The sequence below is a fragment of the Somniosus microcephalus genome, chromosome 22 (assembly GCF_052327205.1).
Source record: "Somniosus microcephalus isolate GS21.2 chromosome 22, FLI_Smic_1.0, whole genome shotgun sequence".
NCBI classification, from domain to species: Eukaryota; Metazoa; Chordata; class Chondrichthyes; order Squaliformes; family Somniosidae; genus Somniosus; species Somniosus microcephalus.
In genome coordinates, this window is record NC_141008.1 from 35,665,690 (window position 1) to 35,686,979 (window position 21,290).

Sequence of the window (21,290 nt, forward strand, 5' to 3'; positions counted from 1 at the left end):
CCCAAAGTATTTGTATAAGTTTTATGCCACTTCCTTATTCCCCATTATAATTTCTCCTGTCTCAGCCTGTAAGGGACCCACATTTACTTTCGGTAATCTTTTCCTTTTTACATACATATAGAAGCTTTTACAGTCTGTTTTTATGTCCCTCGCTAGTTTACTCTCATTCTATTTTCTCTTTCTTTATCAATTTCTTGGTCCTCCTTTGCTGAATTCTAAAATTCTCCCAATCCTGAGGCTTACTGCTCTTTTTGGCAACATTATAAGCCTCTTCCTTTGATCTAATACTATGTTTTCTTATTAGCCACGGTTGGACCACATTTCCTGTGGGGTTTTTGTGCCTTAAATGAATGTATATTTGTTGTAAATTATGTATTAATTCTTTAACTGCTAGCTATTGCTTGTCAGCCATTATACCTTTTAATGTAGTTTCCCAATCTACCGTATCCAACTTGCCCCTCATACCTATGTAGTTTGCTTTGTTTAGATTTAAGACCCTAGTTTCTGATTTAACTAAATCACTTTCAAACTTAATCTAAAATTCGATCATATTATGATCACTCTTCCTTAAATGCCGCTTTACTGCAAGGTTATTTCTCATTGCACAATACTAGATCTAAAATAGCCTGTTCCCTAGTTGATTCCTCAACATACTGATCTAGAAAGCTATCTTGCATACATTCCATGAATTCGTCCTCCACGCTATTACTGCAAATTTGGTTTGCCCAGTCTATATGTAGATTAAAGTCCCCCATGATTACTGTATTACCCTTGTTACATGCGCCTCTAATTTCCTGATTTATACTCTGCCCTACATTACAACTACTGTTTGGGGGCCTATAAACAACTCCCACCAATGTTTTCTGCCCCTTGCTGTTTCTTAACTCCACCCAAAATGATTCCACTTCTTGATTTTCAGAGCTAAGATCCTTTCTACTATCTTTATCGCATCCTTCATTATCAGGGCTACCCCTCCTCTTCCATTTTGCCTATCTCTTCTAAAAGTTAAGTATCCTGGAATATTTAGTTCCCAACCGTGGTCACTTTGCAACCACGTCTCCGTAATGGCTATTAGATCAAACCTACTAATTTCTATCTGTGCTATCAATTCATCTATTTTGTTGCAAATGCTTCACGCATTCAGATGTAGTGCCTTTAGCTTTGACTTTTTTCTATTTTTCATGTTGATGTTCAATTCGATTATCCCTTTTCCATTGTTGTGAGTTATATTTGAATATAAGACGGATTAAAGTCTCCTCCCTTTAATAGCTATGTCTCGTTTCAGGAATTTTCGTGGACCATTTTTACACAGAAAATCTTGGGGAGAAAAGAGTTACTTTTACTTTTGGGGTTTTAAAGCATAGTGTGTACACACGTTAGAAAAAAGTCACTTAGATGATAGGTGATTAAAATACTCATAGATTAAGCTTTTATGTTGCTTCCCCATACACTGGATATAATAACCAATACATTAGACTGTCTCAGCAATTGATTAACACCTCTAGTCCCTTCAGACTATGTACATAGGGTGATAAAACACAGAGGCCTACAAATTCTTCTCGGCGCAAAATGGGCGGTATCAGATCAGCCACCCGTTATACACAGCGCCAGATATGCAGTTCCATTGACTGCAGTCTCGCTCATCTTTGAAGAGATTGAAGAAGTCCATTTGCAAAAGACATAACTATTCAGTTCAGGGATACTATTGTTACACCCCTGGGTTATACAATTGCTGTTAAACGTTGGGCAGTTTGGGCACACACCAGCGCTTTGGAGAGAATATATAAGAGAAGGTCCAAATTTGTAACAAACTGGTAAAGATCTAAAGTGAAATAATTTTGTTACAGTGCATCCTGTAGATAGTGCACACTGCAGCTACGGTACGCTGCTAGTGGAAGGAATGATGTTTAAGCTAGTGGATGGGGTGCTGATCAAGCAGAATGCTTGGTCCTGGATGGTGTTGAGCTTCTGAGTGTTGTAGCTGCTCCCATCCAGGCAAGTGGAGAATATTCCATCACACTTGTGCCTTGCAGGAGGTGAAGCATTTACCGAGTATTAGTTTTATCCTGTATTATAGCTTCTAGAAGCTTACCCACTACCAAAGTTAGGCTGACTGGTCTATAGTTGAAGGTTTTATCCCTTTCTCCCTTCCTGTACAGAGGTGTCCTCTGGCACAACTTCCATTTCGAAGGATGTTTTGAAAAATTGTGGTCCGAGTCTCTACTTTCTCCTCTCTGACTTCTCTTATATTTCTAGGGTGCATGCTTTCAGGGCCCAATGGGCTAAAAATTGAGGAGCGCCCCAATTGAGGCGCTAATTTCGCTGGGGTGCTAAAACCCAGAAAAATTAGCACCCCCGCGCCGGAAATTGAGTGCGCCCGAAGAGGGAAGCGGGGCGTTACTGGAAGCACCCCGCATCCCTCTTGGGGTGCTGTGAGTGAGTATTGTGGCGCCACGTCGCGCTGCGGCATTGCAGACCTTCCGCCCCTTCTTAAAGGGGAGGGGCCTTGTGCAGCGCGACCTGGGGCCCAGCTGGGCACCCGGGGATCAGGAGTGCAGGCAAAAGAGCCCGGCACCCAAGAGAAGTGCCGGGCTCTTGGAGCGCAGCCGGCACTCCGCGGGGGGTGGCGGGGGGGCGTTTCAGGAGGTCTGGGACGGGAGCGGAGGCAGGTGCTGGCAGGTAGCCAGCAACAAAAATGGCCGCCCCGCACCTCGCCTTTAAATTGCGCCTCCCCAGCCGCAGGTAGGCCCCCCTGACCCTGTCGGACATAGCGTCCGGTGGTAAATCAGGGGGTGCTCCCAAAGATCACGGCCGGTGCGTGAGCGGGGCGCTGCGCACACCAATGACGTCATCGACAGCGGCGCAGCGCTACCAGTTAGCGCCACCACTAACCTCCCGCTGAATTTTGCGGGAGGCGTGGGCAGTGCCGCGCCCGGGCGCTAGTTGGTTTGCGCCCCACTTAGCGCCCTCTTAAGGCGCTACCAACTGAATTTTTCCCCCAGTGTCTTTCCAACTTGAATTTCACCAATCTTTTTCATATTATTTTCTCATCTGTAGGGATCTTATGCAATTACTTCATTTCCATCTCTTGTACCCTTTTATTATGACTCTCATAGTCTCTTGTAGAAACCAAGTCGGAGTTCTTATTTAGTAGTTTCAATATTGCTTCAGTCCTCCCTGCCCTTTACTTAACTATTCTTGAATGTCTCCGTGGAGCAAGAGGTGCCCTTCTGCGGCCAGGGTGTGTTAGAAGTAGTTTGAATTGTTTGACCGTTGCTGCATGTGATCTGGCAGTAATGAGTTCTTCTGTTGGATTGCAAAATAGTCAGAGTAACATATTTTGTTAATTCAAATGTTGCTCGAATTTGAGAAATGTTGGTTTGTTATGGTTTCTCTCATACTCCTTTATACTCAGAAATTGTAGAAAGGAATTTTTGTAATTAATAGACTAGGGAGTGGCTTTCACAGAAACTGTGGTGAAGATTAGTTTCCCGCTTGGATGGCTGGGGCAGAAGTGCATGGTGTTGAGGAATGTAAAGAAGGGGAGGACATTAAAAATAAAATGGGGATAATAAACACTAATTTAGGAACCAGAAATACATCTGATTATCTCTTGACTGTTGGGTTTAGATCTATATATAATATATTAAATACTCTTGCATATGTGAACACATTCTGTTAACTTTATCATTATAAATTCCTATGTCTACATTATTAATGGAAACTGTCTGTGCACGTCATGCTTTAATTACACCTTCTGCCCGTGGAGATGCTGTTGCAGCACTAATGGCGGGAGGGTGTATTTACAGAGTATCAAGTTTACATGGACAGTTTCCATTATAAGCATGGACATAGAAATTGTTAATGGAAATATAGAAATAAGGACAGAATATATGACTTTTAAAATTGGGACCGTATTATGTCTCTGCAACCTGGTCCAATTATCCCCATCTTGCCAGGAGCAGCACCAGGCGCACCTAAAAATGAGGTGCCAACCTGGGGAAGCTGTAACACAGGACTACATGCATGCTAAAAAGTGGAAGCAGCATGCTATAGATAGGGCTAAGCGATCCCACAATCAACGGATCAGATCAAAGCTCTGTAGTCGTGCCACATCTAGTCTTGAATGGTGGTGGACCATTAAACAACTAACGGGAGGAGGAGGAGGCTCCATGAATATACCCATCGTCAATGGTGGTGGAGCCCAGCACGTGAGTGCAAAAGACAAAGCTGAAGCGTTTGCAACCATCTTCAGCCAGAAGTGCCGAGTGGATGATCCATATCGGCCTACTCCTGAGGTCCCCACCATCACAGAAGCCAGTCTTCAGCCAATTTGATTCACTCCACGTGATATCAAGAAACGGCTGAGCGCACTAGATACAGCAAAGGCTATGGGCCCCGACATCCCGGCTATCGTGCTGAAGACTTGTGCTCCAGAACTAGCCGCGCCTCTAGCCAAGCTGTTCCAGTGCAGCTAAAACACTGGCATCTATCTGACAATGGAAAACTGCCCAGGTATGTCCTGTCCACAAAAAGCAGGACAAATCCAACCCGCCCAATTAATGCCCCATCAGTCTACTCTCAATCATCAGCAAAATAATGGAAGCTGTCATCGACAGTGCTATCAAGCAGCACTTACTCATCAAAAACCTGCTCACGGATGCCCAGTTTGGGTTCTGCCAAGACCACTCGGCTCCCGACCTCATTACAGCCTTGGTCCAAACATGGACAAAGGAGCTGAATTCCAGAGGTGAGGTGAGAGTGACTGCCCTTGACATCAAGGCTGCTTTTGACCGAGTGTGGCATCAAGGAGCCCTAGAAAAACTGAAGTCAATGGGAATTGGGGGGAAACGCTCCACTGGCTGGAGTCATACCTAGCACAAAGGAAGATGGTTGTGGTGGTTGAAGGTCAATCATCACAGCCCCAGGGCATCGCTGCAGGAGTTCCTCAGGGCAGTGTCCTAGGCCCAACCATCTTCAGCTGCTTCATCAATGACCTTCCCTCCAACATAAGGTCAGAAATGGGGATGTTCGCTGATGACGCACAGTGTTCACAGCCATTCACAACTCCACAGATAATGAAGCAGTCCATGCCCGCATGCAACAAGACCTGGACAACGTTTAGACTTGGGCTGATAAGTGGCAGGTAATATTTGCGCCACAGAAGTGCCAGGCAATGACTATCTCCAACAAGCGAGAATCTAACCACCTCCCCTTGACATTCAACGGCATTACCATCACCAAATCCCCCACCATCAACATCCTGGGGGTCACCATTGACCAGAAACTTAACTGGACCAGCCACATAAATACTGTGGCAACAAGAGCAGGTCCAAGACTAGGTATTCTGCGGCGAGTGTCTCACCTCCTGACTCCCCAAAGCCTTTCCACCATCTACAAGGCACAAGTAAGGAGTGTGATGGAATACTCACCACTTGCCTGGATGAGTGCAGCTCCAACAACAATCGAGAAGCTCGACACCATCCAGGACAAAGCAGCCGGCTTGATTGGCACCCCATCCACAACCTTAAACATTCACTCCCTCCACCACCGGCGTACCGTGGCTGCAGTGTGTACCATCTACAAGATGCACTGCAGCAACTCGCCAAGGGTTCTTCGGCAACACCTCCCAAACCTGTGACCTCTTCCACCTAGAAGGACAAGGGCAGCAGGCGCATGGGAACACCACCACCTCCACGTTCCCCTCCAAGTCACACACCATCCTGACTTAGAAGTATATCGCCGATCCTTCATCATCGCTGGGTCAAAATCCTGGAACTCCCTACCTAAAAGCACTGTGGGAGTACCTTCACCACACGGACTGCAGCGGTTCAAGGAGGCGGCTCACCACCACCTTCTCGAGGGCAATTAGGGATGAGCAATAAATGCTGGCCTTGCCAGTGACACCCACATCCCATAAAAACTAATAAAAAAAAAGTTATAAAAATATCTTCTAACCTCACTTCACTTGATCTTGACTCACAGTTTTGACTTTGGGCGATAGTGTAAAACGGATGATAGCAATTCAGCTACCCGTTGTGCATCTCTCCCGGTTTTCATTTTCATTGACGTCAATATTGATATTGCCCTTCTTACACTATTGCCTAAAGTCAAAATTACCCCCACCGTGTGCAGTGCTACAAGAGATCAACTAATTAAAAAAAACATGTTTGAAAACTGAAGAAGTCATGTTGCGCATTCAAAGAATTAGGATGATGTCGTCTCTTGGAATCGTGACAGATGTTTGAACAGTCAATTCACAGCTGTGCCTTGAGGCTGGGAGAGCAATAACATTTAATGCAGTTAACAAATTCCTTAATGGTTAGATGTAATAGCATTGACGATTATTTTTGATAGTCAGAAAGATTTAATTAAGCTGCATACCCTCATTAAAGTGCCTTTCTTTAAAGACAATAAAATTGAATTCCTCATTGAATGAGCTACTCCCATAAGTGTTGATGGATGACATCTTTTATTTATTGATGAGGAGAAAGGGCATGAGAAAAGATATCTGTTAGGGCTTATGATCTGTAGAATATAAAACTACACAGAATGAAGTATGTACTGTACCCAAAGTAGCAGTGACAGTCCCTGAAAGAATATGTATTCACATTGGCAGGTGTGTCTCTGCCAACAGGAAAAAAACCAGCACACTTTCCTGCTCCATTGATCTCATTGTGATCAGGTTTGATGTTGCAGCATTCATAATATTTGTCCTGAGGTGACACTGCAAAATGGAAAGGTAGCTAGATGCAGAATTCTGTGGAACTTCTGATGAGGTGACACATGCGAAAGAAATGGGACCCATATTATTATGATTGAGACAAGTGAGCTCCCACACAATAATTCAAAGGAGCAAAATGAATTAAATTAAATTAAAATACAGCATGTTATTCCCCTCAGACTGGCCTCCCCCTGACGATTCTGGATGATCTGTATTTAAGTTCTGTTTAAAATAAATAAATATGTCTGGTGTCTGTTTGAAGACAGAAAATCTATTGACAAATCTCTTCCACAAATGAAAATGATTTGTCACTACTGCAATTGGACCTGCTGGCCGTTTGTTAAATATTAGTTTTTAAAATTTGTTGACAGTAAAACAGTCATTGAGCACCAAACTAGTGAAACTTGTTGAAAGCAGATTTATTGTTGAACACTGACATCATGTTTATCTGATTAATAAATATAAGCAGTACATTTATCATGATGCCATCACTCAAGCTGTTCCCACTCTCCTCAACCCTGGCATGTCTGCCATTTTAGATCATTATTATTATTCAGCTTTGACAGTTCAGCTCAAGAACCATCAGATTGCACAGTATTAGGTTATTTCTATCTGTTCTCATCCATATAACCTTCAATCTTGATCCTAATCTAATATTTCTCCAGAGTGTCTTTTTTTAAAGGAGTTAATCAATGCAGCTCAATGGGAGCCTGTTCCACATGTTGGTAACTCTGGTGGATTTTTTTCACGTCTATTCTTATTTGTGCTCATGTCCTCTGGGTATGCACTTGAAAATTAAGTCGTCTGCTTACCTCAAATAATGGCTCTCAGCATTTCAGGATCCTATCCCCTTTTCACTGAAAGCAAGTCCATATTAAAATCTCTCCGTAATTTAGAACACTCTCAGTCTGTAACCATTTTTGGCAATCTTCTGTGGACCTGCTCTAATGCATTAGTATCCTTTGACAGAAAAAATTGCAAATGTGACTTCACCAATGCTGTATAATAAAATACCTTGTCTTAATTTACTCAGATGTCTTTGAGATGCATCCCATACTTTACTAGCCTTTTTGATAATGGTTTCATATTGATTGGATACTTTAATATCAAATAACTTGTCATGCCATGATCGGTTTCCTTTGTTCATGTAGGATATAAAGATAAATGTCAATATTTTCTCAGCATCCTCCATTAATAACTCAGGTGCCAAAGCCCAGCTGTCAGTTTAGTTGCCCTTTGCTGCACCCTTTCCAATGTCTGGATTTCTTTGTAATAATAGTGGCCAAAATTGTACACAGTACTCCAGGTAGAGCCAGATTTGCTCTGTACAATCTCGGCCACTTCCTGAGACCTATGCTGTACAGCCCAAGACTCTTATTTGCGCACTCAACTGTTGCTCCACACTGTGCTGATGTCTTCTGTACCCCCAATCCATCTCCTGTGATGTGCCCTGTAGAGTAAATACCATTTAGCTTATATTGCTATTGTGTATTATCCTTTCCCAATTTCATGATTTTTGCATTTGTCCACATTAATCTAAGAAACAGTATTTTTTTTCTATACGTGAGAGCTAGATGTGGCACAAGCACATTGATCATTGATGTTTTGCTACTATGCACCAGTAACCTCTGGATTGAGAGACAAAACCCGTGTGCATATAACAAATTCCACTCATTAGTTGATATCATTTAACTTGAGCCACAACATTTTAAAAATGGAGAAATAACAGCAGAAAATGCTGGAAATACTCAGCAGGCCAGGCAGCATCCGTGGAGAGAGAAACAGAGTTAACGTTTCAGGTCTGGGACCCTTCATCAGAACTGGAAAAAGCTGGAGATGTAACAGATATTAAGCAGGTGCAGAGACCGGGGGGGGGGGAATTGAAAGAACATCCTGTACTTTTGAAAGAGGCAGGAAAGATAAAATGTTGCAAGTGGGAGTGGCAAAAATCATACGGCATGAAAAATGGGGGCAGGGATAATTATCTGAAATTGTTGAACTCGATGTTGAGTCCGGCAGGCTGTAAAGTGCCTAATCGAAAGATGAGGTGCTGTTCCTCGAGCTTGCGTTGAGCTTCATTGGAACAATGTAATAGGCCAATGAAGCTCAACGTAAGCTCAAGGAACAGCTCCAGCTTTTTCCAATTCTGATGAAGGGTCCCAGACCTGAAACGTTAACTGTTTCTCTCTCCACGGATGCTGCCTGGCCTGCTGTGAGTATTTCCAGCATTTTCTGTTGTTATTTCAGATTTCCAGCATTCGCAGTATTTTGCTATCATTTTAAAATGGAGGTTTACTGAAGATTTATACATCTCTTTCACTTGAGAAGTTGTATTAATAGGCTTCTTTGTTATTCCTTATTTTAGTTTAAAGTGAATGGAGAATGGTGGACTTGGATAGACTATGACCAATTTCAGCACCTCATCAAAGAATATGAGGAGAACAGCGGCACCAAGATATTCTCTGCAGAAGATTACATGGCAAAGACACCATCCTGGGCACTTTTTGGAGCTAAGCAGAGGGGTTTTGATCCTGTTGACATTCGCTTCCTAAGGAAAAAAAAGAAGGACATCTCTGGTTGCTAAAACTATTCAATTAGTCTCATACATGGTACCACAGGAATTTAAAAGACATTGTGCACAGTTCTTACCGGTTTTTAGAGCAGCTATGTATTAGAGTTGTAATGGATTTTAGTTTGAGTGTAAATTGAAGGAATTTACCAAAATACACACACACACAACAGGAAACTACATACATCACAATCAGATGATGCAGCGCATCCTTGTCCCAAAGAGCTGTCAATTGAAAAAGATACATGAAAATGTAATCAACATAACTGTCTAAACCTTGTGTATGTTACTGTCATTGGGTTTCATTTTATTCTGTTTTATTCAGTTTTCCTATTTGTAGTCAGTTGCCCACAAAAATTATCTTCATCTGAATGGGTGGGCCGTCCCTGTTGCTTATTTCTTTACAGCCACCTCCAACACTGCTCTGCAACCGCCCCCAACACTGCTCTGCAACCTAACTTGAGTGTTGTAGGATCAGAATCAGAGGGACAGTGTCTGATTTTCCTCTTCACTAATGTGATGCAAAGCTGAGGACAGGATGTTATTTCACATATTTGATGGTGGTAGATTTGCATGTCAGGCAATGCTGGATCTCGAATCTGAGGAATACTCATGCTGGTATAATGCAACATGTTCTTTGATTCCCCCCACCCACATAAGTTGCCTTCTTACCTCAGCCTGAAGGTTGGGAATGTCTGAGGCACAGAAATTTCCATGGCTGCTGTACTTCCACTTATATAGCTGTTGACAAGGAGCAGACTTTGCAGCCCAGAACTAGCCCAGAACTTGAAAATTACTCCAATGTTTAAACCAGATTTTTGAACGTGTAACTTGTAAAAGTCAACTTCCGGTGTTGGAATTTCATCTTCTCTGTCAGTGACAGTAAATAAAGTTTTGAGTTTTTCTCCATTGTGTTAGCATGACCTGTTCCTTATTTTCCTAAGCAAAGTTAAATTTTAAACTGTTTATAATTATGATTGTAATAACTTGTATACAGAGTGTGATAATAAATTTTGTTACTCTAATTTCTATACTTTTTTTTATTACTGATGATGGTAAATTATCAACCAGATGGAATTCACAGAATCATACACTACAGAAGGAGGCCATTTGGCCCATTGTGTCTGTGCTGGCTCTTTGTAAGGGCTATCCAGTTAATCTCACTCCCCTGTTCTTTCCCCATAGCCTTGCAAATTCTTCCTTTTCATATATATATATATATCTAATTCCCTTGTTGTACCTGATCCTCAGTTAATTGTCAGTACAGTGTTACCTGTGCATAACTGCCTATAAATTTGTACCTGTCTAACCTTGAGCTACAGTGTCTACGAGGCCAGTGAAGGCGTTCTGTGAGCACTGCAGGATGTGGGCTGCATACACCTCACCTGTTGGTTTATTTAAGTTTATGGTTGCTTTAGATTTTTGCTGCCCCTCCATATTAGTTAGGACACACTTCTGAAAGGTACTTGTTTTTGGTTCTCCGTTCAATCTCACCACACATCGATCTGAGGCAAATAGATATTTCACAAAAAGTCGCAAAATTGCATCCACTTTGAGAAAACAAAGTTCCATTTCCATATCGGTGTAGTCACATAGTGCAGCATATTTATTTGTTATTATTTTATTTAGTGCCCTTTGTATGTGTTGTGATGCAATAACTACTTTTCCGTGACCATTGCAAGTACCCTGGAATGTCCAGTGCTGCATTTAACCCTCTAGTGCAATACAAAATGTCAGTCTAGAAACTACTGCAAATACTGGAAATGTGAAATAAAACAAAAAATGCTGGAAGTACAGAGCATCTATAAAGAGAAAAGAAAGGTTAATGCTCCAGGAATGGACCCTTTGTCTGAACCACATTAGTATGGGAATTTAGGCTGCAGCCGACAGTCGAAACATGTGGTTTCCTGGACCAATATGTGGTTTCCTGGACCAATCTGTCGAGGAACCAACTAGAGATCAGGCCATCTTAGACTGGGTATTATGTAATGAGAAAGGATTAATTAGCAATCTTGTGCGAGGCCCCTTGGGGTGGAGCGATTATAATATGATAGAATTCTTCATTAAGATGGAGAGTGAAGTATTTGACTCGGAGACTAGGTTCCTGAATTTAAATAAAGGAAACTATGATGGTATGAGGCGCGAGTTGGGTAGGATTGATTGGGGAACGTTACTTAAAGGGTAGACGATGGATAGGCAATGGCAAACATTTAAAGATTGCATGGATGAACTACAGAATTTGTTCATCCCTGTTTGGCATAAAAATAAAACAAAAAAGGTGACTCAACCGTGCCTAACGAGGGAAATTAGGGATAGCATAAGATACAAGGCGAGGACATATAAATTGGCCAGAAAAAGCAACAAACCTGAGGATTGGGAGCAGTTTAGGATTCAGCAAAGGAGGACAAAGGGATTAATTAAGAGTGGGAAAATGGAGTATGAGGGTAAGCTTGCAGGGAACATAAAAACTGACTAAAAGCTTCTACAGATATGTGAAGAGAAAAAGATTGGTAAAGTCAAGCGTAGGTTCCTTGTAGTCAGAATCAGGGGAATTTATAATGGGGAACAAAGAAATGTCAGACCAATTAAATACATACTTTGGTTCTGTCTTCACAAAGGAGGACACAAATAACCTCCCAGAGATGTCGGGGAACATAGGGTCTAATGAGAGGGAGGAACTGAAATAAATCAGTATTTGTAGGGAAATGGTGTTAAGGAAATTGATGGGATTGAAGGCCAATAAATTCCCAGGGCCTGATAATCTACATCCTAGGGTACTTAAGGAAGTGGCCCTAGAAACCCTACCCTGATCTGGCCCAGCGGCGGGGATCCTACCGCTATGACAAAGGCCCAATCCGATTAGCAACGTGAAATGGCAGCATAGGGCTCCAGTCACGGGGAGGGAAAAGGCGCAGGAAACGTATGGGTGTCACCTTTTGTGCGGAGTGGGCCTTTTGCGTAGCAGTAAGCATCCCCGCCGCTGGGCCAGAAGGAGTAGGGTTTTGAACCCCACTCCAGACAGTCCCGGCAAGTGGAGTCGGAGTTCCAACTTTAAATTCTGGGTGGACATCCAGCGGGATACTTGCGTCCGTGGGTGTTGGTGGCCCCCCCCCCCTCAGATGGGTTGTGGGAGCCCGTAAAACCCTCCCACCATAGGACTAACCACCCTAATGGCTGGTTCAAAGATGGTTACGGTCACGTAATGAGCGTTAATCACGGCCATAAATCCTTCCACCACTTCATACAGTTCCCCAAAGGGAACAGTGTGAGGATACGTCCGATGATGACCTCTTGCGCAATGCACCTCCTTGGACCCTCAGTCGCAGATGCGAGGGGGCAAGTCGTGCAATTGTTAAATTTTTCATTTTATTGACATGTAAAATGTTGGCCCAGTAATTCCCTTCCAACTGCGCGAGTACGGTCGGGGGTACTTGCGCATCTGTCCGGATGAAATGCCGGTTTTCAGCATGCACAGTGCTTTTGGGGAAAACCGGCATTTCCTGTCCTCTGAACGAAGGGGTTCAGAGGCAGAACGCGTGCGACTGCACATGCAGCGCGTGCGCAGTATAATTCGCCGCTTTCATTACTGCTTTCAGTGAGGTCAAGTCCTTACAACTTACACATGAAAAAAGCATGGGTACAGTTGCTCCAGAGGCTGCGGAGGAAGATATTTCTTACCGTGGAGCTTCTGAAAGTATGTATGTCTGTATATGTTCCTTTGCGTGTTATGTATATATTCCTTATGTGTATGAATATTATTTTGTTATGACTTTCAGAGAAAGTAACTTATTTGAAAATCATAATTAAAAACATACATTCATACACATTAGTAAAGGAATATAAAACACTAGCTGAAGTGCCCGGCGGTGCCGAGGCTTTTTCGAGGGCATGTTGTTGTTGGAAGAGAGAGAGAGAGCGACTGGGGGGAAGAGAGAGAGCGACTGGGGGGAAGAGAGGGAGGGGAGGGGTGGGGGGAAGAGAGGGGAGGGAGGGGAGGGGGAAGGGAGGGCGGGGGAGGGGGAGGGCGGGGAAGGGAGGGGGGAAGGAAGGGAGGGAGGGGGGGAAGGGAGGGGAAGGGAGGGAGGGGGGATGGAGGGCGGAGGGGAGGGAGGGCGGTGGGCGCCCCCCCCCCGGAGGTGAAGACCGCCGATTGCGCGCGCAGCAGGAGCTGAGACGCGGCGTCTCTCGGCCGGCGGGCCCGGTTGCCAGGGCAACCGTGACGCTGACCAAGCCAGAGAGAGAGACGCCGCGTCTCAGCTGCTCCTGCTGCGCGCGCGGCCCCCCCCCCCGAGGGTCGCGGCCCCCCCCCTGAGGGTCGCGGCCGCCCCCCCTCCCCCCGAGGTGAAGACCGCCGATTGCGCCCGTTGCCAGGGTAACGCTGGACGCTCAGCAAGCCCCGGCAGAGAGACGTCTCAGCTCCTGCTGCGTGCGCACCCTAGCGGCGCTGGGCTGAGGCTCGGCCCTCCAGCCTTCGAGTGGGGCCGGGAGGTGCCTAGCTCGGGCGTGGGTGCGGAGGAGACGCCGAGGCTTCTAGGCCTACCTGGAAAAACGGGGAAAGGTAGGAAAATTAATGAGATTAGATAAGTTAATTACTTTCTAAATCATTTTTTTAAAAAACAATGTGTGTTTTAAAAGCAACGTTTTTTTTTAAGACGCAGAAAGCGGGAAAAAGAAAGGAAAAGTTTGGAATCAAGATGGCGGTGACTCACCTCGGTTCAGAACGATAAAGCCCGGCGGCACACGCCAGCAACCCGGCGTACGATTGGTCGAGCTCGAGGTCACTCTGTCGCTAATGAGCGGATAATGAGATGCTAATGAGCGGAATGTTGAAGGTTTTTGGGATACCGCGGGCGCAATTTTAGCCCGGCCGAAACGTAAATACGCTTAAAACCGTCTCGGAAGCGTAAGCTTTCTTTGGAGGTAACGCGCGCATAGGTACGCCCTGTAACTTTCGAGTGCATACCCGCAACGCACACGCGATGACAGACAGATAGACAGATAGAAAGACAGAATGACAGAAGTACCGATTTATATATATAGATACATACATATACGTAAAGGAATATATGTGGACATACATACATAACTCATTCTCACATTCCATTCACACAGCCACAATTGCTCCTTCTACCTACCGTTCTGAAAACCCTTTTTAAAAAAAAAAAAATTTAACTTTAAAACTTACTTAAAATTTCTTAAAATAACTTCCCTCCCTTTCCCAAACAAAAATATTGCATTTCAGAAGCTCCACGATAAAATGTTTCTTCCTCCGCAGCCAATGAACCACTTTACACTTGCTTTTTTCAAGTGTAACTTCTGAGGACTTACCCTCACGGATTTCATGAATGAAATCTACGAAGTTCACTGCGCAAGCGCTGCCTGTGCAGTCGCACGCGCTCGAGGTCTGGAAATGCCGGCGTTCCCCGCATGCGCTGTTCATGCTGAACGCCGGCATTTCCAACGGCCAGATGCGTGAGTACCCCGAGCGCACTCACGCCTTTGGCCGCGAATTTCTGGCCCAATATCTTTAAAGAAAGTGGCTGGGAGAAGCTATACTAAGCCTGGCTGTGTGCAATGACTGAATAATCATTCATGATTGAAGGTTATTAACATTTAGCCCTGGGTTAATATAATTAACCATCTACTAAATTCAGCATACCTCTTGTAGTTGGGCTCTGTAATTCCTCACAGCCAGAGCTCCCAGCGTGTGTGTGTATGTGTGTGGGAGAAAGTTTTTAAGATGCAAGAAGGATGAATGTTCAGAGCTTCTGTAAAGTAAAATATGGAAAATGTTAATTTATTTAGAATGAGAGAGAGATTTTACAACATGTAATATATTTTCCCATGACAACCTAAACTGTATTGACTGTAACAGCTGTAACTTACTTTTGTTTTTTCAATAACGTGTTTGTATTGGGTAGGAACCTAATTGTGATATAAAAAGTTCCATAATTTTAGGGGGAAAAAAAAAGAGCCTAGAATTAATTCAGTTTAAGTGAGGTCTTTAAGAGATCATGTAAATGCAGTCGACTTCACAGCAGTCTCGCCCAGTTTCCCTGCACTGAATAACCACTCATTCTGTCTATACTAAAACCAAAGTTGTCTCTCTGGCGTATTGACTGATACAAAATCAGGAAGCTATTTATTAGATGGTTAATGGTATGAGTATGATTATTTACTTACAGTTTTAAAGTTTAATCTGTAAAAGAGTTCAATAAAATACATGTCTGCTCATTAATTAGTGTGACTGAATTTGCAGAAGACACATGTGTATTAGCACAGCCATGCTCTCCCTATAACACATTCGAGACAGTAGAATGGGCTTTCACATCTGAGCACTGGGTTCAATTCCATGACTAATAGATTGAAAGTCTCTTCTGCCTGTTTGCAGTAAGTATCCTATGTGGAAATTAGTTTGGGCTAATTCTCAGTCTCTGGGTCAACAACTGCCTCTAATTTGGCAGTAACTATCAGGAGGTTATTAATCTCACTCCGAACCATTGGGATGGTAGTTGTGGGAAATAGAAAATATCACTGGTGCAGTAGAAGTTGCGTTGCTAAGTTTCTGATTGAGATATTGTTCAGACAGAGTAAATTGAGCTGTTTTTGCACTCTCTTTGTCTTTCCTAATGCCTTTTTAATGCTTGGGTAAAATAATCCTGGTGTATCACCCAGCACTTTTTTTTAACATTTTTACACAACAAACAATTAAAAGGCTATTAACTCCATTAATTACTGTGATAGTCAGCATTTGGGACTCTTGACTTTTATCTGTTTCCCCTCCTCCCAACTTAATTTTTTCAGTCCTGAAAGGGGTTTGTTTATAGTTCAGTTCTAGTTCTGATGCAGTGTCCACAGCTACGACCTTAACCTGTCCTCTCCCTTTGCAGATTCTGGTAAATCTAATGTCCATTTACAACCTTGCTGTTTTTATTTATTTGAATCAGATGATACATAGGAAAGTATAGTGCCAGAAAGGATTCTATAGTCCAACTGGCTAGTTCCAAAATACCCCCAATTACCCATTGCCACACATATCTACTAAGTGTCATCTAGTGCTTCAGTCAGAACGTTGTGGGAACAGACTTTAGTACACAATCTGGGGCGATGCATCACTATTGCTATTGCGGAAGAGTGCTGCATTGTTGGGGGGTGGGGGGCTGTTTTTAAGATGAGACATTGAGACTGCCTGCTCAGTTGGCATTATTTAAAGAAAAACAAGGAGCTCTCCAGGTGTCTTGGTCAACATTCCTCCCATAACTAACACCACTAAAATTATCTGGTCATTCATTCATTTGCTGTTTGTGGGACCTTGACCTTGCAGGGTGTAAATTGGCTGCTGCATTTGGTGATCAACAGTGACTACATTCAAAAATTAAACCACTGGTTCCAAAGCACCTGGGACACCCTGAAAGATGTACAATAAGGCACTATATATAACTGCAAGTTCTTTCTTTGTATTCAATTCTCCCTTAAGTTTTCCCACCCTATCCTACACTGCATCTCCTCTTTGGGCTCTCTAGTCCATATGTGTAAAGTACTCAAACCTAAACTTTGCATCTTCTATTTTCTAAACTTAAACCTGTGTACCCTTGCTTTAGAGTTTGTGGTAGTCTTGAGCATACTAATAGGGATCAATTATCTATACTTCGAAGAACCCTGAGTAATTTTTCACTGAACCTTGTGTTCTCCAGAATGAACAATCTCAGTCTCTTCAGTGTCTGCTGATAGCACAGATGCCGTAAGCCTCGTATCAATCTAACTGCCCATTTGTGATTTAGTCGTGATACCGTCCCTACATTTCTAAAATGTTTGTGTAAATACTTCGATTTGGTGTGCAGGTATGAGAACTTCCTGATGGTTGCGCAGTTTTATTCAGTCGGTGCTAAGCCATACAGACCACAATGGTCCCAGATCCAATCTCCAGTCCATGTTGAGTTAGCTAATCTCAGCTGGGGAAGCAGTAAGTGCACAACAATTGTCCTCAATCATAGAATGATACAGCACAGAAGGAGGCCATTCGGTTCACCGTGTCTGTGCTGGCTCTTTGGCAGAGCTATCCAATTAATCCCACTCCCTGCTGATCTTCATAGCTCTGTAAATATTTTGCCTTCGAGTATTTATTGAATTCTCTTGAATGTTACTATTGAATCTGTTTCTACCACCCTTTCAGGCAGTGCATTCCAGATCACAACAACTCGCTGGGCCAGAAATTCCAGGCCAGAAGCGTGAGTACGGTCGGCTTACTCACGCTTCTGGCCGTTGGAAATGCCGGCGTTCAGCATGAACAGCGCATGCGGGGAACGCCGGCATTTCCAGACCTCGAGCGCGTGCGACTGCACAGGCAGCGCTTGCGCAGTGAACTTCGTGGATTTCATTCATGAAATCCGTGATGTTAAGTCCTTAGAAGTTACACTGAAAAAAAGCAAGTGTAAAGTGGTTCATTGGCTGCGGAGGAAGATATATTTTATCGTGGAGCTTTTGAAATGCAATATTTTTGTTTGGGAAAGGGAGGGAAGTTATTTTAAGAAATTTTAAGTAAGTTTTAAAGTTAAAATTTTTTTTTTTTTTAAAAGGGTTTTCAGAACGGTAGGTAGAAGGAGCAATTGTGGCTGTGTGAATGGAATGTGAGAATGAGTTATGTATGTATGTCCACATATATTCCTTTACGTATATGTATGTATGTTTTCTATTCCTTTACTATGAATGTATGTTTTTAATTATGATTTTCCAATAAGTTACTTTCTCTGAAAGTCATAATTAAATAATACATTCATACACATAAGTAAAGGAATATATACATAACACGCAAAGGAATATATACAGACATACATACTTTCAGAAGCTCCACGATAAGAAATATCTTCCTCCGCAGCCTCTGTAGCAACTGTACCCATGCTTTTTTCATGTGTAAGTTGTAATGACTGGACCTCACTGAAAGCAGTAATGAAAGCGGCGAATTATACTGCGCACGCGCTGCATGTGCAGTCGCACGCGTTCTGCCTCTGAACCCCTTCGTTCATAGGACAGGAAATGCCGGTTTTCCCCACATGCACTGTGCATGCTGAAAACCGGCATTTCATCCGGCCAGATGCGTAAGTACCCCGACCGTACTAGCGCATTTGGAAGGGAATTATTGGGCCAACATTTTACATGTCAATAAAATGAAAAATTTAACACTTGCACGACTTGCCCCCTCGCATCTGCGACTGAGGGTCCAAGGAGGTGCATTGCGCAAGAGGTCATCATCGGACGTATCCTCACACTGTTCCCTTTGGAGAACTGTATGAAGTAGTGGAAGGATTTATGGCCGTGATTAACGCTCATTCCGTGACCGTAACCATCTTTGAACCAGCCATTAGGGTGGTTAGTCCTATGGCGGGAGGGTTTTACGGGCTCCCACAACCCATCTGAGGGGGGGGGGGCCACCAACACCCACGGACGCAAGTATCCCGCTGGATGTCCACCCAGAATTTAAAGTTGGAGCTCCGACTCCACTTGCCGGGACTGTCTGGAGTGGGGTTCAAAACCCTACTCCTTCTGGCCCAGCGGCGGGGATGCTTACTGCTACGCAAAAGGCCCACTCCGCACAAAAGGTGACACCCATATGTTTCCTGCGCCTTTTCCCTCCCCGTGACTGGAGCCCTATGCTGCCATTTCATGTTGCTAATCGGATTGGGCGTTTGTCATAGCGGTAGGATCCCTGCCGCTGGGCCAGATCAGGGTAGGGTTTCGAACCCCGCTCCAGACAGTCCCGGCAAGTGGAGTCGGAGCTCCGGCTCTAAATTCTGGGTTGACATCCAGTGGGATATTTGCGTCCGTGGGTGTGGGTGGCCCCCCCTCCTTGTATAGCTTGTGGGAGCCCGTAAAACCCTCCCGCCATAGGACTAACCGCCCTAATGGCTGGTTCAAAGATGGTTACGGTCACGGAATGAGCGTTAATCATGGCCATAAATCCTTCCACCACTTCATACAGTTCCCCAAAGGGAACAGTGTGAAGACACGTATGATGACGACATTGCTAAATAAATAAATGGAATTTAAAAAATTCTTTTAGGGCTTTTAAAAGTCTTTAAATTGCTTTAATTCTCTTTAAAACTACTTCAGATTACTCAAAATAATGTAAACATTTTAAAAAGTTTATAAAAGTTACCAAAATCTTCAAAAAACTTCCAAAAACCTATTTAAACTGCTGCTTTGCATGTAAAAAAGCAAAGCAGCTTGACAGAAACATTGGGGGCGTGTCCAGTGAAACTGAGACCTCAAGGGGCGTGTCTCACTTACACTGCACGCTCCTGGGTCTGCGCTGGCTGCACTCCTGGGCGGCGTGACGTCATACGCTGCCCGGGAATGTGCTTTCTATTTCTCCAAGTTCAGGCGTCCCAGAAGCTGATCGGCAGGAGCGCGGGGTAAGTGCAAATACGGGGCTTGCACGCGCTGCAAGCCCCGTTCTGGAATTTCTGGCCCGCTGTGTTTCCTCGTGTCATCTCTGGTTCTTTTGCCAGTCACCTTAAATCTGTGTCCTCTGGTTATCGACCCTTCTGCCACTGGAAACAGTTACTATTTATTTACTCCATCAAAACCATTCATGATTTTGAACACCTCTATCAAATCCCCTCTTAACCTTCTCTGCTCTATCGAGAACAACCCCAGCTTCTCCAGTCTCAACACATACCGAAGTCCTTTATCCCTGGTGACATTCTAGTAAATCTCTTCTGCACCTTCTCCAAGGCCTTGACATCCTTCCTAAAGTGTGGTGGCCAGAATTGAACACAATACTTCAGCTGAGACCTAACCAGTGCTTTATAAAGGTTTACCATAACTTCCTTGCTTTTGTACTCTATTCCTCTATTAATAAAACCAGGAATCCCATATGCTTCTTTAGCAGCCTTCTCAACTTGTCCTGCCACTTTTAAAGATTTGTGTAGATATATCCCCAGGTCTCTCTGTTTCTGCACCCACTTTAAAATTGTACCAGTTAGTTCATATTGTTCTCCTCATTCTTCCTACCAAAATGTATCACCGCACTTTACTGCGTTAAATTTCATCTGCCATGTGTCTCGCCCTTTTCACCAGTCTGTCTAAGTCTAAGTCCTCCTGAAGTCTGTTACTATCTGCCTCATTGTTTACTACATTTCCAAGTTTTGTATCCTCTGCAAACTTTGAAATTATGCCCTGCATACCCAAGTCCAGGTCATTAATATATATCAAAAAGAGTAGTGGTCTGAATACCTAAGCCTGGGGAACACCACTGTATACTTCCCTCCAGTTTGAAAAACAACCGTTCACCACGACTCTCTGCTTTCTGTCCCTTAGCCAATTTTGTATCCATGCTGCCACGGTCCCTTTAATCCCATGGGCTTTAATTTTGCTAACAAGCCTATTATGTGGTACTCTGTCAAATGTCTTTTGGAAGTCCATATACACAACATCAACCGCAGCTCTGAATTCATAAGAACATAATTAATAGGAGTAGGCCACACGGCCCTTCGAGCCTGCTCCACCATTCAATACGATCATGGCTGATCTTCGACCTCAACTCCACTTTCCCGCCCAATCCCCATAGCCCTTGATTCCATTAGAGTCCAAAAATCAGCTTTGAATATACTCAATGACTGAGCCTCCACAGCCCTCTGGGGTAGAGAATTCCAAAGATTCACAACCCTCTGAGTGAAGATATTTCTCCTCATCTCAGTCCTAAATGGTTGACTCCTTATCCTGAGACTATGCCCCCTAGTTCTAGACTCTCCAGCCAAGGGAAACAGCTTCTCAGCATCTACCCAGTCAAGCCCGCTAAGAATCTTATATGTTTCAAAGAGATCACCTCTCATTCTCCTAAACTCCAGAGAGTATAAGCCCATTCTACTCAAACTCTCCTCACAGGACAACCCTCTCATCCCAGGAATCAATCTAGCTATCTAACAGAAAACAAAGAGTTGGGATAAATGGTTCATTCTCGGGCTGGCAATCAGTAACTAGTGGTGTTCCGCAGGGGTC

General features: G+C 43.7%; 1 protein-coding gene across 3 annotated transcripts in view; it reads left to right on the top strand.

The window, feature by feature from the left end:
• tyw1 (tRNA-yW synthesizing protein 1 homolog (S. cerevisiae)) overlaps positions 1–10,318 on the top strand; it is a 217,681-nt gene extending 207,363 nt beyond the window's left edge. For all 3 annotated transcript variants that reach the window (XM_085964469.1, XM_085964468.1, XM_085964467.1), the window contains one exon: positions 9,090–10,318. In XM_085964469.1, the coding sequence (XP_085820595.1) occupies positions 9,090–9,308 (219 nt within the window). In that variant the 3' untranslated portion in view covers positions 9,309–10,318. The remainder of the gene's footprint in view (positions 1–9,089) is intronic.
• The last annotated feature ends 10,972 nt before the right edge of the window (positions 10,319–21,290 follow it).